Source organism: Cricetulus griseus, chromosome 3, assembly GCF_003668045.3.
Source record: "Cricetulus griseus strain 17A/GY chromosome 3, alternate assembly CriGri-PICRH-1.0, whole genome shotgun sequence".
Lineage (NCBI taxonomy): Eukaryota > Metazoa > Chordata > Mammalia > Rodentia > Cricetidae > Cricetulus > Cricetulus griseus.
The window spans coordinates 35679970-35693934 of record NC_048596.1 but is presented as its reverse complement, the minus strand read 5'-3'; the positions used below and the strand labels follow the sequence as shown (position 1 = coordinate 35693934).

General features: G+C 46.4%; 1 protein-coding gene across 1 annotated transcript; it reads left to right on the top strand.

Moving 5' to 3' along the window:
* Positions 1–458: 458 nt before the first annotated feature.
* LOC113834768 (doublesex- and mab-3-related transcription factor 3) lies at positions 459–13240 on the top strand. Its single transcript, XM_027406769.2, has 2 exons — positions 459–921; positions 12276–13240. The coding sequence occupies exons 1-2, from the start codon at positions 459–461 to the stop codon at positions 13238–13240; spliced, it is 1428 nt and encodes a 475-aa protein (XP_027262570.1).
* Positions 13241–13965: the final 725 nt, after the last annotated feature.

The following is a 13965-nucleotide window of genomic DNA, read 5'->3' as shown; positions in this document are numbered from 1 at the left end:
GTGCAGGAACCCGAGGGGTGCTAGGGAGGAGGAAAGAGTGTGTGGGGAGTGTTTGGAGGCTGGGACCCCGGGGGTGGGGGTGGCGATGGGAGGGAGGAGGGACAGGGTGGGGGAGGGCGACGGAGGAGGTGCGGGCTCCTGCCAGAGAGGAAGGGAACAGCAGAGGAGCTGGCTCAGACCTTAATCAGAGCTCTCACCGGCTCCTTGCAGCGGCTGGAGAGTCTGGGCTAAGGAGGACCAGCGGGTGGAGCTTGCGCCCTCAGGGGCAGCAGACAGAGACGCGGCCCGCGTGCCACCAGCCAGGCGGTTCAGGCTGCGAGCGCCTCCGGGGCCGGGGAGACCGCTGCGGTACCTCCGGCTGCCGCCGATCTTCCGAGACCCCCGGGAGCAGGCCTCCCAGCTCTGCGGTCCAGCTACTGCCTCCCTGCTCCTGCCGCCGGCCGGGGGGAGCCCCGGGCATGAACGGCTACGGCTCCCCCTACCTGTACATGGGCGGCCCGGTGTCGCAGCCACCGCGGGCGCCCCTGCAGCGCACGCCTAAGTGCGCGCGCTGCCGGAACCACGGGGTGCTGTCCTGGCTCAAGGGCCACAAGCGCTACTGTCGCTTCAAGGACTGCACCTGCGAGAAATGCATCCTGATCATCGAGCGGCAGCGGGTGATGGCGGCTCAGGTGGCCCTTCGCCGGCAACAGGCCAACGAGAGCCTGGAGAGCCTCATCCCGGACTCGCTGCGGGCTCTGCCGGGGCCCCCGCCGCCGGGGGACGCCGCTGCCGCCGCCTCGCAGTCGTCGCCAGCCTCCCAGCCGTCCCAGCCGCCGGCGCCGCCTCGTCCCGCCGCCGAGTTGGCTGCAGCTGCCGCGCTGCGCTGGACCACCGCGGAGCCCCAGCCCGGAACGCTGCCCGCGCAGCTCGCCAAGCCAGGTGAGAGCGTCTGCTAGGCTGGGGTCAGCCTCGAAGGAGGAAACTTCGAGTGCCCTTGGGGATCCGTTTGGAAGGCGAGGGCACGTTTGTAGGAAGTTGACCTGATTGGGCCTACATCCCCAGCAGACACTGACTCTTACTCTCCGGGAAAAGTGAGTCTCTTACAGAGTCTGAACCCGATGCAGGTGGAACCCAGGAGCCGGCCAAATATCCAGGCTGTATGTCCCTGTCTCCTGGTGCCTTCTCTGGGCTGAAGGGGAAACTTAACGTCAATTCTACAAACTATTTGTAAAACGAAATCTGGGGAGGGACCGCTTTTAAATGCACCATGATGAGGCGGGTTTTAGGGGGGCTCTCATTTAGGGGTAGGGATAAATAGGTGAGGGTTAGCAGTTAGGGCCCAAGTGCTTTGCTGTTTCTAGGTGAATCTTGGCTTGGCCCGGGACACGGGAGCAAAAAGGCGACATCTTTAACTTAAAGGAGCTCGGACATTGTAGCTGGGTTGAAGACTTGACTTAAAATTCGGTAAAAAAACAAACAAACAAACAAAAAAAACAAAAAGAAAAAGAAAAAAAGTCGCCTTTTAAGAACTGTAGAAACTGTAGATAAAAGGTTCCTGAAGTCGTCAAAGCGAGACCAGCTAACTCTTTTTGTTGAATTACCTCTTTGGTCCTTTAATTCCTTTCCCCAAGTTGCTGTGATTTGAAGAAATTAAAAATAAAACTTGGCCTACCTTGGGGAAAACTTAACAAGTACTTTTCCAGGTTTAGGCAGGCTCGGCCTGCTGTGAAACAAGGGAAAGCTTTTTGGGCCTTCTTGCTTCCCTCTGTTCTCTTTTACTCTCAGAAATGCTTTTATTTGGGGCGTGGTGGTGGTGGTGGTGGTCTGAGCCCTGAAAGTACGCAGACCCCAGTTTCTACCTAATTCTGTCACCCTGGCTCCTTCCTGAGTCTGGCTGCCCCCAGTTTAAGCCTCTTCCCCACTTTCCTCAGAAGGGAACCGCTGGCTTCTCTGCGTGCCCCTCTCAGCAGTGGGAATTCAGTGGACTTGAGTCTGGTGTTTCCCCTCACTGGGTAAACGTACAAAGGCAACAAGCCCATCTCCTCTGAACCGGTGTACTGAAATTAAAAGTGAAAGGCCCACAGTTTTTCTGTTGATAGAGCTGCTGCTACCACTTCCTCAGCTCCTCAAAGACAGCTAGATCTTCTTCAGAAAGGTTTTCTAGAGCCCCAGAGTGCTGAGCTCAACTGCTGAAGATATACACTCCCTGATGTGTGGTGAAATGGTAGGCCAGTCCCGCCTTCTGGCTCAGTTAGGGTATTTAGGCCTGAAGTTCGGAAAGCAGGTTGCTGACCGGGTTTTGTGGATATTTAACTATAAGGGGAATATAAGCATTTCTCTGTAGCACCGCCCCCTCATCGCCTCTTATTTGTGGATTTGCCTTGGAGAGTCTAGAAGGATTCCTTCAGGTGAGAACAAGTAGGAGAGTTTGACCTCAGTTCTAGAAGTGACTCCATGCTACTATCTTTTAATTTTCCATTCCAGTTTCCCTGGCTCTAGGACTAGAGTCTTCCAGGGTAGAGCAGAAGGATGAGTTACAATTCAATTCTGCATTTTGCAATGCCCATCTGCCCACCAGTGCCTCCTGTAGTGCAGGAACCTTGAGTTCCATGGTCTTTGTTCAAGAGGGGTTCCTTCAGCATCGTATGGTCCTCCTCAGATTGGTCTCCAAAATGTATAGTCACAAAACCTAAAACAAGCTGAGAAAGAATTGGGCAAAGGCACTAGGGGGCCAAGCTGAAGCAACAGCGGGGTTCAAGCTTTAGGAGAATAAAAGGGGGCAAAGAATTTCAACTGCACAAACCAGACTTGGGGCTTGTTTTCTCTCCCTCTGCTTCCACCAAATACTCAGGGATAGCTGGAGCCTTCCAAATTGAGAACAATTAATTGGGAGGGGGAAAAGGTAGAAGAATGACTTCCAGAGACTAAGCTGTGAGGGACCAAGGGTTCAGTTCCCAGCTGGCCACAACTATGTACCTTGAACATTCACTAACTTTTGTTTTCGTTTATCAATTGCAGTCCCTTAAGAAAAAAAGCTTGGGAGAGGTTTATAAACTGATTATAATTTTCCACTACAAACACAAATAAATAAGTGGGCTGGTTCTATGCAACACATATAAAAAGCAACTCTGTCGGGAGCCAACACTAAAATTAATTAAAGTAACATTAAAATGGGGCAGTCAAATTAAAACTCCTGGCTAAGACCGCCTGTTGCTGTGTTCCCGTACTTTTGTGCAGAGTATTTGTGTGTGACATGCCATGCATTTTTAGAGGTAGATTAGACCTTCCTGGATAAGTTTGTCCATGCCACGTAGAGAGTATGTGCATCCCCGTGATTGGGATGGAAGGGCTTTGAGTCAGGGCCCAGCTGCAGTCTCATCTGTCGGCTTACACACGGTTCAGGTCTGCTCCTTTGTGAACTGGAGTTTGAGAACCTGTTTGGACTTTTTGCAGGGCAGAGGGTAGCAAAGAGACAGGTTGTTCTTGAAGACCAGCACGGGTGCACTGGCACACCAAGTTCCATTTTTCCTCTGGATCTGTAAGCACAGGCCTTAAGAAGGATGTTGGCTTGGCATCATGAGAGAAAACCCCACACAGTTCAAGGAGAGTAGTGTGAACGGCAAAACTCGGTTTTCTGACTGGAAGAAATCTTTCCTTAATCTCTCCTTCAGTTGCCTTAGTTTGGGCACTGCTTTTTAATGTGAATTTAAGAAGGTTCTTCTGACTATTCTGGCTATGGATTGAAATATCTTTTTAAATTGCAGTCTTTTTCTGCCTGTCAATCTCTGCTACCAGTTCTGACTGACCTGTAATTAATTAGATTTTGATTGCAGGCCCTGTTTCTAACTTAACCCTCTCTATAAATACAATGGAACTCACCTGTTTTGCTCCCTTTCTATCACCTCCATCCCCTCCCCCAAGAAAATAGCATGGGAAGACTAATCTCCCAGGCTGGCTGGGCTTCTGATTCAGCAGTCTCATCCAGACAAGCCAGCCTTTCCAGACCCTGGGCTCTGGGCTCTGGGCTCTGGATATGAGGGAGTTTAAGGGTCATGGCCAAGGTGAGAAGCTGCAGTCAAGGTCCCTTGTGACTGGCTTCTTCCTCACCCCAAACTTTTCCTTTAGAGGAGGATCCTGGGTGGCCATAGGCTGTGGTGCCTGGGAAGGACAGATCTATGGCTGTAGAATGCTCCTTGTTGTGTTTCTGCAATATATTTTGTGTGTGTGTGTGTGTGTGTGTGTGTGTGTGTGTGTGTGTGTTATATAATGATGTTATGTTCATTATATCTATATAATCAGTTCTTTTAAATGCTCTTGAAGGGGAAAGACAGGGAGGCATTTGCTTAGGAATTAAGAGGAGAGTAGGATAGGAAGGTGAGGTGTCTTTTATTATGAAAAAAGCAAACATGGCAGCTGGAGAGAGGTTGATTTTGGGAAACTGACTCTATTTTGTCTCCTGCTGAAGCACCTTGATGATTGCTGTGGGCTTCCAGCTCCAGTGGGATTGGACTACCAGGTCTGCTTCCTTGGTTTTCTTTTTTTTTTTTCTTTTTTTTTTTTTTTCCTTTTAATTTCCCAGAGAGATACTTAGCCATGTGTGTTAAGGGAGAGTTCATGGAAGCCAGATAAGGAGATCCTGTCTGGCTGTGCACTCAGAGCCAGGAAGAAGCTGGGAGCAATTAAAGTCACCTGGGTCATACAGCTACAGATTGCAAAGCTTATCTGGCTTTAAGATGGCTTGATTTGAACCCAGGGGCCTTAAGAAAAGCCAGATAAAAAGAAATTTGGGGACAGCATGACTGTCCCTTAGAAACTTTCCTTCAGAGCTGGCTCTGGGGGTAAAGGAAAGTGGGGGCAATGACTGGCCAAGGACAGGAAGCTGGCCTCTCTGGTGGCCTTGTCCCTGGATGAAGTGGCAGGGAACTCAGGAGTGGCAGCATGGGCATGTGGCTTCTCTGTGACAAATCTGAAGGTTGTCTGCTTACTGCCACAGCTCACTCCTTCCTCACCTAAGGACTCAAACAAGTCTCCTGAGCCCTTCCTTCTCATTGGGCCTCAGCTCCCTTCCCTGCTTCCTTCTGGTTTGGCCTACCCTGAGGGGCATTGGAATGCTAGTGTCTGTCTGGTGGAGACTAGGACACACTTAAAGGAAAAATGAGGGTGCTTCTGCAGGAACCAGAGTCTGTGCCAGGCAGACTGGGATTATAAATCTGGAGGATGGCAGTACTCTCCACTTACAACCAACTTTTCCTTTCCCTGATGGATGAACTCCCGGTTTAAAAGATTACAGTAATCACAGGAGGACAGTGTAAATCGAATCTGATAGCAATAACTTTTGGAGAAGGTCAGGCTCAAGTGAAATGTTACCAAGCAACAGGCATTTTGTTTGCAAAATACAATCAAAGAGCATTGATGAGAAATTCTTTTTCTGCAGCCAGTCAGCACTTTCTGTTAACAGCTTTACAGAGGGAAGGGGGGTAAATCTTCATAAATCAAAGGCCCTGCAGGACTTGGAACCTTTTCTGGTGGAACTGTTGCATTTCTTCCTGACAGGGAGGAGGAGTGCCCAGTGAAAACCCATGTGCCTGCCTGCTTTCTTCCTCTACTCTGCCTTCCTTCTTTCCTTCCTCCCTTCCTATCTTTCTTCTTTCACCTTCTAACCTGTTGCAGCCCCCTTTAGCCATTAGCCTCTCAGGTCCTTGGAGTCCCTTAATCTTGTGTAGCTCTGAGGACATTTGGCCATCACAGGACCACCACTCTGTCCCACCCACAGCACCAGGCCTAAACAACACGCTCTATTTTTCTGAGGAGGAGGATTAAAGAGAGCTAGGTGACAGTTTGTTTCTATTCTGTTTTTTTGGTTAATTTTTTAAAAAGCAAACTTATCCTCCAAATAATGGTACATTATGAAAAACCCACAACATTAACTGTTTCCGGACTCCTCACTCTCTTGATTACAGTTCCTAGTCAGGCTTGAATTTCAAGCTGCCATCAATGTTCTATTGTTTTCCGCCGATTATTGCTTTACTTAGCTCAGTGTCTCCATGTGTGAGTGTTTATAATATTCCCCCTATGTGAAGATACCACAGCCTGCCCTGCTCCTGGCCTCTGCATGACTTGCTGTGTTGTACTATAAAACCCCACCAACTCATCAGACACACTTTAGGGTTTTTGCAAAAGGTTAGTTACCTGGAAGCCCCAGTGGCCGAGGCAATGGTGTGGTCACCTGTGTATAATCTTTCCTAGCCCTGTACCTAGGGGTATAAGGGACTTAAGGGGATTTGTTAAGTAGATGGATAAACAAGTCACCGGCTACATTTTGTAAATAGCAGGTGGACAGGTAGATTTGTAGATTTCTCCTCTGCTTTTTGAAAGTTTCTGCCTTCTAAGAAAGAGATCAGGCACACGATGTTTACAATTGCAAACTATACTTCCCTGAGCCCACCATCCCTTTCCAAGCAATGCCCCACCCCGATCTTCACGTTCCAGAATCTCAGACATAGGATCCTCCTGTCTTAGCCTCTTGAGTGCTAGCTAGGATTGCAAGTGTGTTCTACCAGGCCAGGTTAAGGAAATAATCTTGAAGCCTTTTTTTATACAGTGTTAAATCAGTGCTGATTTTTTTTTTTTTACAAAGCAAAGCACGAATGTTTTCATGTACACACACACACTCGAAAACTTTTTAGAACAAGATTTATTGTTATTCCCACTTAATTCAAATTTCTGCTCATCCAGTTTTTAATGAGTCCCCAGGAAGCCTCTGCCTGGCTCCTGTGTAGATTGGTACCCTTTGAAAGTGACCCACTATGGATCCACCTAGAGGTCTGTGTCCCCCAAATCACAGGAACAGATGATATACGACAATCTACATTTTCAATGCATGGCACCCTTGTGGGGAGGGCGGAGTCCAGTGATCTCTGAGTTATGAGAATCCTGCCAGCGCTTTTGCTTCATTCTGGATGTTAGGTGGATTTAGGTTTAGTGCACTAATTGGCTAGAATGTATAAAACCAATGAGAGTGAAGTCAGAACAATTTTCCATATTTTGAGCAGAATGTTTGTTTCACACATATGGCAGCCTTTTTTGAAATATTTGATTTTTTTAAAGTTGTGTTTTTATATGAAGAAATTCAAAGAAAGTTAGATTGTTCAAATTGTCATTTTCAGACCGGAAGACATTTTAAATGTGCTCCTTTTTTTTTTTCTCCTTAAATTTTATAGCTAAAAAGAAAGTATAGTTGTCATCATATGGCATATTTGCTTAGAGGGTGGCAACATTGTTTTCCAAAGAAAACGTGTCCTCCCTAATTGAATCTCTCATAAACCAATTGAAAAGTTTCTTTTCCAAGTGGAATGTATTTCTGCTTCATGGGCTATGAAATGAAAGCTTGAATATTTGGTAATATTTAAAATTTTTTTCGATGTTTAAAAAGCATGCCCTCACTTGTAGTGACTGGCCTGTCATGACAGAAAAATCGTGTTATGATTTCATCTACTTTTTGACAGGTGGTTTTGCCTTCCTGTGCCACATACAGAGTTAAAACTGTCAGTTGAAATACGCCTCCACTACTTGTGTTCTGATTAGAGTCTCGGTTTTAATACAGTGGAAGGCAGAGGGTGGTGGGAATATTTCCTGTTTCATTTTCTCAGCTGAAGTTCCATGTTTCTGTGTCTACAAAGGCCTTTGTGCTTCAGACCAACTTGAATGATCTCTACAGTTCATTCAGGGGGAAAAACCTGGAAATGTAAAGAAACACCTATTATTAAATTATCCTTTATCGCTGAGCTTAAATGTCACTCTCTATAATGACTTGTGAAAATCTGTGTTTATAGTAGTTTTCAGTGCTTTTAGTTTAGGTACAATAGTAGACATCATAGTGCCCCAAATTGCAGGGGCGCAATGTCTATTCTGCTTTTCAGGAATTATTTTTGGGTGAGGAGTTTGTCTTGGGGTTTTGAGGTCTGTCAACCTTAGCTTTGTTTGTTTTTGTTTTGTTTTGGTTTGTTGTTGTTGTTGTTTTTTCGAGACAGGGTTTCTCTGTGTAGCCCTGGCTGTTCTGGAACTCCCTCTGTAAACCAGGCTGGCCTTGAACTCAGAGAGTTTCGAAACCTAGGTGTTAGTGGACATTTACCTCTCACAAGACTTTGTGTTCCCTCTGGTATGTGAGCCTGCTTCTCTCACTGGCTTGTGCCTCCCTTGGGAAGACACTGGAAGCAGGGCCGAGCTCAGTTGATTAGAAAGCCCTTAATTCATGTATTGGATCCCTATGATATCCTGACAGCTTTCCTCACATTTAGTCATAGCCTGGACACTGAGATTGGGAGGCTGATGAGCCCAGAATTCTAAGGGTGTGGATGACTCAGCATAGGCTTCCACCACTCCTCAAGAAATACCCCAAAGTATACAGTACACTGGCATGTCTCAGTAGAGGGGCAAAGGACAGCAAACACAAAGAGGGGAGAATGGTTGGAGCCTCCGGTTACAGAAGAAGCAGGCAGCCAAGTAAGATTACATGAAGTGTGTTTTGCAGAACTCGGGAGAACAGACATAAATGTAGAATTGTGTCTCGTCTGATTTAGAATCTTGCCCTCCAGTGTCTAGTGGATTGTCTGTTGCCACCTTGAGGAAAATACGTTTTCATGATGTGGGTGTGTTTGAGTAGCCCGAGCATCCATCCTAGCTTTCCCTCACTGACCTTCTGTACCTGCAGTTACCTGGAGCCTGAAGTGACTGTGGAAGAGTGAACCACCGAGCTGATGAAACTGTTTTCCTGAGTTCATTCAGGGCAGGTGAAATTCATGAAATTGAAAATGTGAAAACACGAAGCTGCTTTTAGCTTTCCATGTTTCTGTTGAGGACAGCAAAACTGTGGGCTTTTCCAGGTGTGTAGATTACTCCCAAAGGTGTGCCCTTTGCTCCCATTTCTCTCCAGAACAAAACAAACAACAAACAGAAACAAACTTTACCATCAGCATATTGTTGTGATACTCTGTCATGTTTTTCTTGCTTGGTGATAAAATATACATAACAAATTTCACCGTTTTTAGGTGCACACCTTGGTGGTACTAAAGACAATTATGATGCCTTAAAACTCTTTTTTTTGAGTTTTTGATTTCTTTTTTTTTCAACTTTTTTTATTTGAATTAGGAACAGGATTGTTTTACATGACAATCTCATTTCCCTTCTCCCACCCGTCCTCCTCTACCCGCCCCCCCTGATGCCTTAAAACTCTTACCAGAACTTTTTTTCCTTACGCTTGACTGAAACTCCATACTCATTAAATAGTAACCCCCTGTCTCCACTCCCCTGGAACTACCTCTACTGTGTCTATACTTTAGCCATCTTAAGCATCTTGAGGAAGTGAAATTACATCATTTCTTTTGTGGCCTCTTATTTTAGACTATTGTTAAGGTTCTTCAATGTAGCAGATACCAGAATTTCATTCCTTTTTGAGTTGGAATAATATTTCATTTTATTTATTCCTTCATCTATTATTGGTGAACATGTGGTTTGCTCCAACTTTAGGAGTCCAGCGAATAATGTATTTGATGCTTCTCAAACTATGCCCGGCCATGTTTGCTCTCTCTCCAGCACATGCATCTTTCCCCAAGGTAATAGGTTTGATAAGCTTATGCTTCTTGCTATTTTCTGTCTTTTTAATTCTGTTTCCTTCTCTTGGCCTATTGCAGGTCAGTAAATACTTGATGCTAATGATAGATAATATAAGCTGAATTTAGGAGCCCAGAGCAGGATGGCACTTTAAACATCATATCTGTATTACATGGGGGAAAGTATTGAACTTGTTTTCCAAAGCACCATTGACCAGGGGTCAAAATCCAATCTTGTGCTTATTTCAAAGTTAACACACTGTCACTGGCCACTCCTTCTCAAGGGTTTAGGAATAGAGCGATAGCTGAGTTATGTATGGGGTCATGAGTCAGGGGAATACATGGATGCAGGCTGGTTAGAATATAAATCTCCATGAGCCCTTTTGTTTGTTTGGTTTTTGTCTTGTGTGTCAAGGATATGGAATTCAAGTAGCTCAATAATTAGATAAAAGCTGGGCCTGTTGTCCTGGGAAGCAGCAGGAGAGAAGATGTTAAATTTCTCTTCTAAAGCTATGTCTTTGGTGAATCCCAGAGTCACCATTGGAAGCAAGGGGCAGGACGGAGGGTGGGGGAGTAGGGGGTGGGGGGTGGAATTTATTGTGTGGACTACAAATGAATCCCACTATAGAAACCTAAAGGTTTTTACTGAAAATAAAAGCAATGTAGTGAAAGTAAATTGGGATAAGTATGAATTTGTATTAGATGTGGTTAAAAGTTATGTGATTTATTATAATTTCAGAAAGTTTTAAAACACACATTTGGCCATGGACTTTCATTGGCTTTTCTTGCATTTAAGATACATGTGGTGTTAGAAAAATGTCTATCAATGGGTCTTTGTTTAAGGCTCTTAAAGTAAACAACAACAAGTAGGAGGGGTGCCTTCTAGAAGCTTCTTTGATGAAATTTCACCTCTGGCTATCTGCACACAATCAGGTTTGCCCACAGAGAGGCCTACAATGAGACTATTCAGGCCGGAAGAGAAAACACAGAGCCACAGTTTACAACCTGACTAGTGCCTACTGGGAGTGGTTTCTTCTCTTTTCTTTTTCAGATCAGTTACTCTGGATTAAGCACCCACAGCTAGCCTATTATTTCTTTAAAGGCTAAAAATCTATTTGTATGTAGTTTGCTAATAAAAAAAACTATGTTCTTTAATTTAGAGTTTCTGTTAGAATTTACTATGAAACCCAAAGTACTGTCACCCACTCCCTTTTGCCTATTTAGCACTGCAAAGCTTGCTCTCCTGGGTGCCGTCTTCAGGTTGTTAAAATGTCAAATTGGCAACTGATCTGTTTCATAAAAGGTTGTGAGATAGATGCAGCCAGAACAGAAGGCTTTGTGTGCCAGGATAATGTTTGCTGTTGTAAATCTGTAGGCTGCGCTTAACAACCCCTCTTGCTAGAATTAGCTCTGTTAAGGAAGTTCTTTGTCATCCTTCCCCCTTCAAATGGAATTTGGAATGTTGCATATAGGTCCTTTCCCGGGACTTTACTGGCACACTGGCTCACACATGGGCATCCAGGTACCCCTTGCCACACAAGGTGGGTAGACAGGGCTCCCTCTTCTGCTCCGAAACCTTCCAGCCATTTCTTTCTCCTCTCCATCTGTCCTGCCGTCCAGAATTAGAACTGGCTTTGTTTGGCCTTGAGTGCAAGGCCCAGGCAGCTGAGTTTGCCTGGCTCTTCAGTAGCTTTCTTTCTTTCTTTCTTCCTTCCTTTCTTTCTTTTTTTTTTTTCAAGTGATTTCAAGGGTTGTATTTTTCTTTGGCTTAGAAACTCTATCAACTTATCTACTCACTCATATGTGTATTTTAGACATAGAGTAAAGGATTACCAGCCTACAATCCACACTGCCAGAGATGCTAGTAAACAAGGAGGACCCTAAGAGAGACACACATGGTCCCCTGGAGAAGGGGAAAGGGACAAGATCGCCTGAGCAAATTGAGAGCTTGGGAAGAGGGGGGAGGGAGCTACGAGAATGAAAGGGAAGAAGAGGAAGGATGCAGAGGTCATGAGGGAGCAGAAAGGTTGAGTCAGGGGAAGAATAGAAGAAAGGGTAAGTGATAGGTAGGGGGCGTGTTAGGGGAGGATGAGAGGGAGAAGGGAACTGGGATTGTCATGTAAAACAATCTTGTTTCTAATTCAAATATAAAATGGTGAAAAACTCTATCAACTAGTATCAACATGGTAACCCGGTTAAAAGAAGAACTGTCAGAATTACAAGCCCTATTTATATTATATTATATATAAGTATATAATATAACATAAAACCAGCCCCGTGGGAGGCAGATGTGATTGTTAAAGTGCCCTGTGGGGTAGGTGGTGGTGTATTCCAGCTGATGATGGCTAGAGCTCCTCCTGTGGCCTTCTTTCATGGTTCTGAGGCCTTGTTCAGATCCTCACAGCCCCACTAAATGGGTCGCTAATGCTGTGTACTCCAAGCCTTCTGTGGTTGCTGGCATATGTGGCCATTCTGTGTTCAAGGCGAGCCTCCTCTCCTGCAGCATTCCAAGAAAACCCTGATTGCGCCATCTTTGACCGACCCCACTTGCCCACCCCATTTGATGGTTTTTGATTTCTTCTTTAAAGACCCAGCGAGCCAAACTTCCTCTTCCCAGAAGCCTAGTGCAGTTCGAAGCTGAGCACAGCAGGAAGGGATTAACCCAGCTGTTGTCTTGCCTTCCAGATCTGACTGAAGAGCGACTTGGGGACAGCAGTTCAGCAGACAACGCTGCTGCGGAGGCCTTCAGTGACAAAGACACCGACCAGAGGAGCTCCCCAGATGTGGTCAAAGGCAAGAACTGCTTCACTCCAGAGAGCCCCGAGATCGTGTCCGTGGATGAAGGGGGATACGCTGTGCAGAAAAACGGGGGTAACCCAGAAAGCTGCCCTGACAGCCCCAAGTACCACGCTGAGCAGAGCCACCTCCTGATCGAGGGTCCATCGGGGACCGTCTCTCTGCCCTTCAGTTTGAAAGCCAACCGGCCACCCCTGGAAGTGTTGAAGAAAATCTTCCCCAACCAGAAGCCCACTGTGCTGGAGCTCATTCTGAAAGGCTGCGGGGGCGACCTGGTCAGTGCGGTGGAGGTCCTGCTGTCCAGTCGGTCCTCGGCTGCTGGGGCGGAGCGGACGGCCGAAGAGAGCCTCGTGCTGCCCTCCAGCGGCCACATCTTTGAACACACGCTGGGCTCCTACCCCATCTCTTCCTCCAAGTGGTCGGTGGGCTCCGCCTTCCGAGTCCCTGACACCTTGCGCTTTTCGGCGGACTCCAGCAACGTGGTCCCCAACCCCTTGGCCGTGCCCTTGCAGCATCCTTTCCCCCAGCCACCCCGGTACCCATTGATGCTGAGGAATACTTTGGCCAGGAACCAGTCAAGCCCCTTTTTGCCCAACGATGTCACCCTGTGGAACACCATGACGCTGCAGCAGCAGTACCAGCTGAGGTCCCAGTATGTCAGCCCCTTCCCTAGTAACTCCACCAGTGTCTTCCGGAGCTCGCCTGTGCTCTCCTCCCGCACCACAGAGGACCCTCGGATCTCCATCCCCGATGATGGGTGTCCAATCGTGACAAAGCAGCCCATCTACACAGAGGATGACTATGACGAGAGATCCGACTCCTCGGACTCTAGAATACTCAACACATCATCCTAAAGTGTTACCTATGGGTGGTGACCAAGTGGCATTTTGTGTGTGCTGGACCCCCCCTCCACCCAGGAGAGTCCACTAATACTGTATTCTCTTTCCTCCTGTTTGACAAAGTGACTGTGCTTGATAGTCTATACATTAGCAATAAAAACATAACTTATTTAATTCCCTGCACTGGAGAATGCCAAATAGGTCTGCTCTGTGGATTTCGTGCTGAGTGTTATAGATGAGTCTAAAGCTAAGGACTGCCTAAGAAGGCTGGGCCTGGGGAGATTTAGTTGGAGGGTCAACTTTACTCCTAAATTCAACCTGGAATGTTAAGTGAAATAGTATACTTGAATGCAATTTTGTGAAAGGATTCCTCAGGATGCCGGAAACCTTAGGGAGTGGTCCGGTTGCAGTTGCTGACCAACTATGAACAGGGACATACTGCTCCAATTCAAAGAGAGACTGCACTTGGGGACAGAGCGGACTGTGCAGCCGCTTATTTAAGCCTGGACAATTTTCAGAGACAAACTCCATTAAGAGTTATTCTTTTCACATGGCTGAATTGAAACATGTGTCATGTCAATATAAAACCCATCACAGCTGTGAACTGCATGAAATGTATCGTGAAATGAACACAAGCTTAAGCTTTGTCAGGTTAATGTAGCATGCTAAGGACTCTAGAAAAATAAACTAAGGAGACGGTCTTGGTCGATGTCTTTTCTACTTGTGGAAGGAAGAGTTCC

Bases quoted from the DNA above. Each gene is read 5' to 3' on its own strand.
- LOC113834768 (XM_027406769.2), top strand. From the start codon at position 459: ATGAACGGCTACGGCTCCCCCTACCTGTACATGGGCGGCCCGGTGTCG. The intron at 922-12,275 runs GTGAGAGCGTCT...CTTGCCTTCCAG, and splicing joins CGCGCAGCTCGCCAAGCCAG to ATCTGACTGAAGAGCGACTT.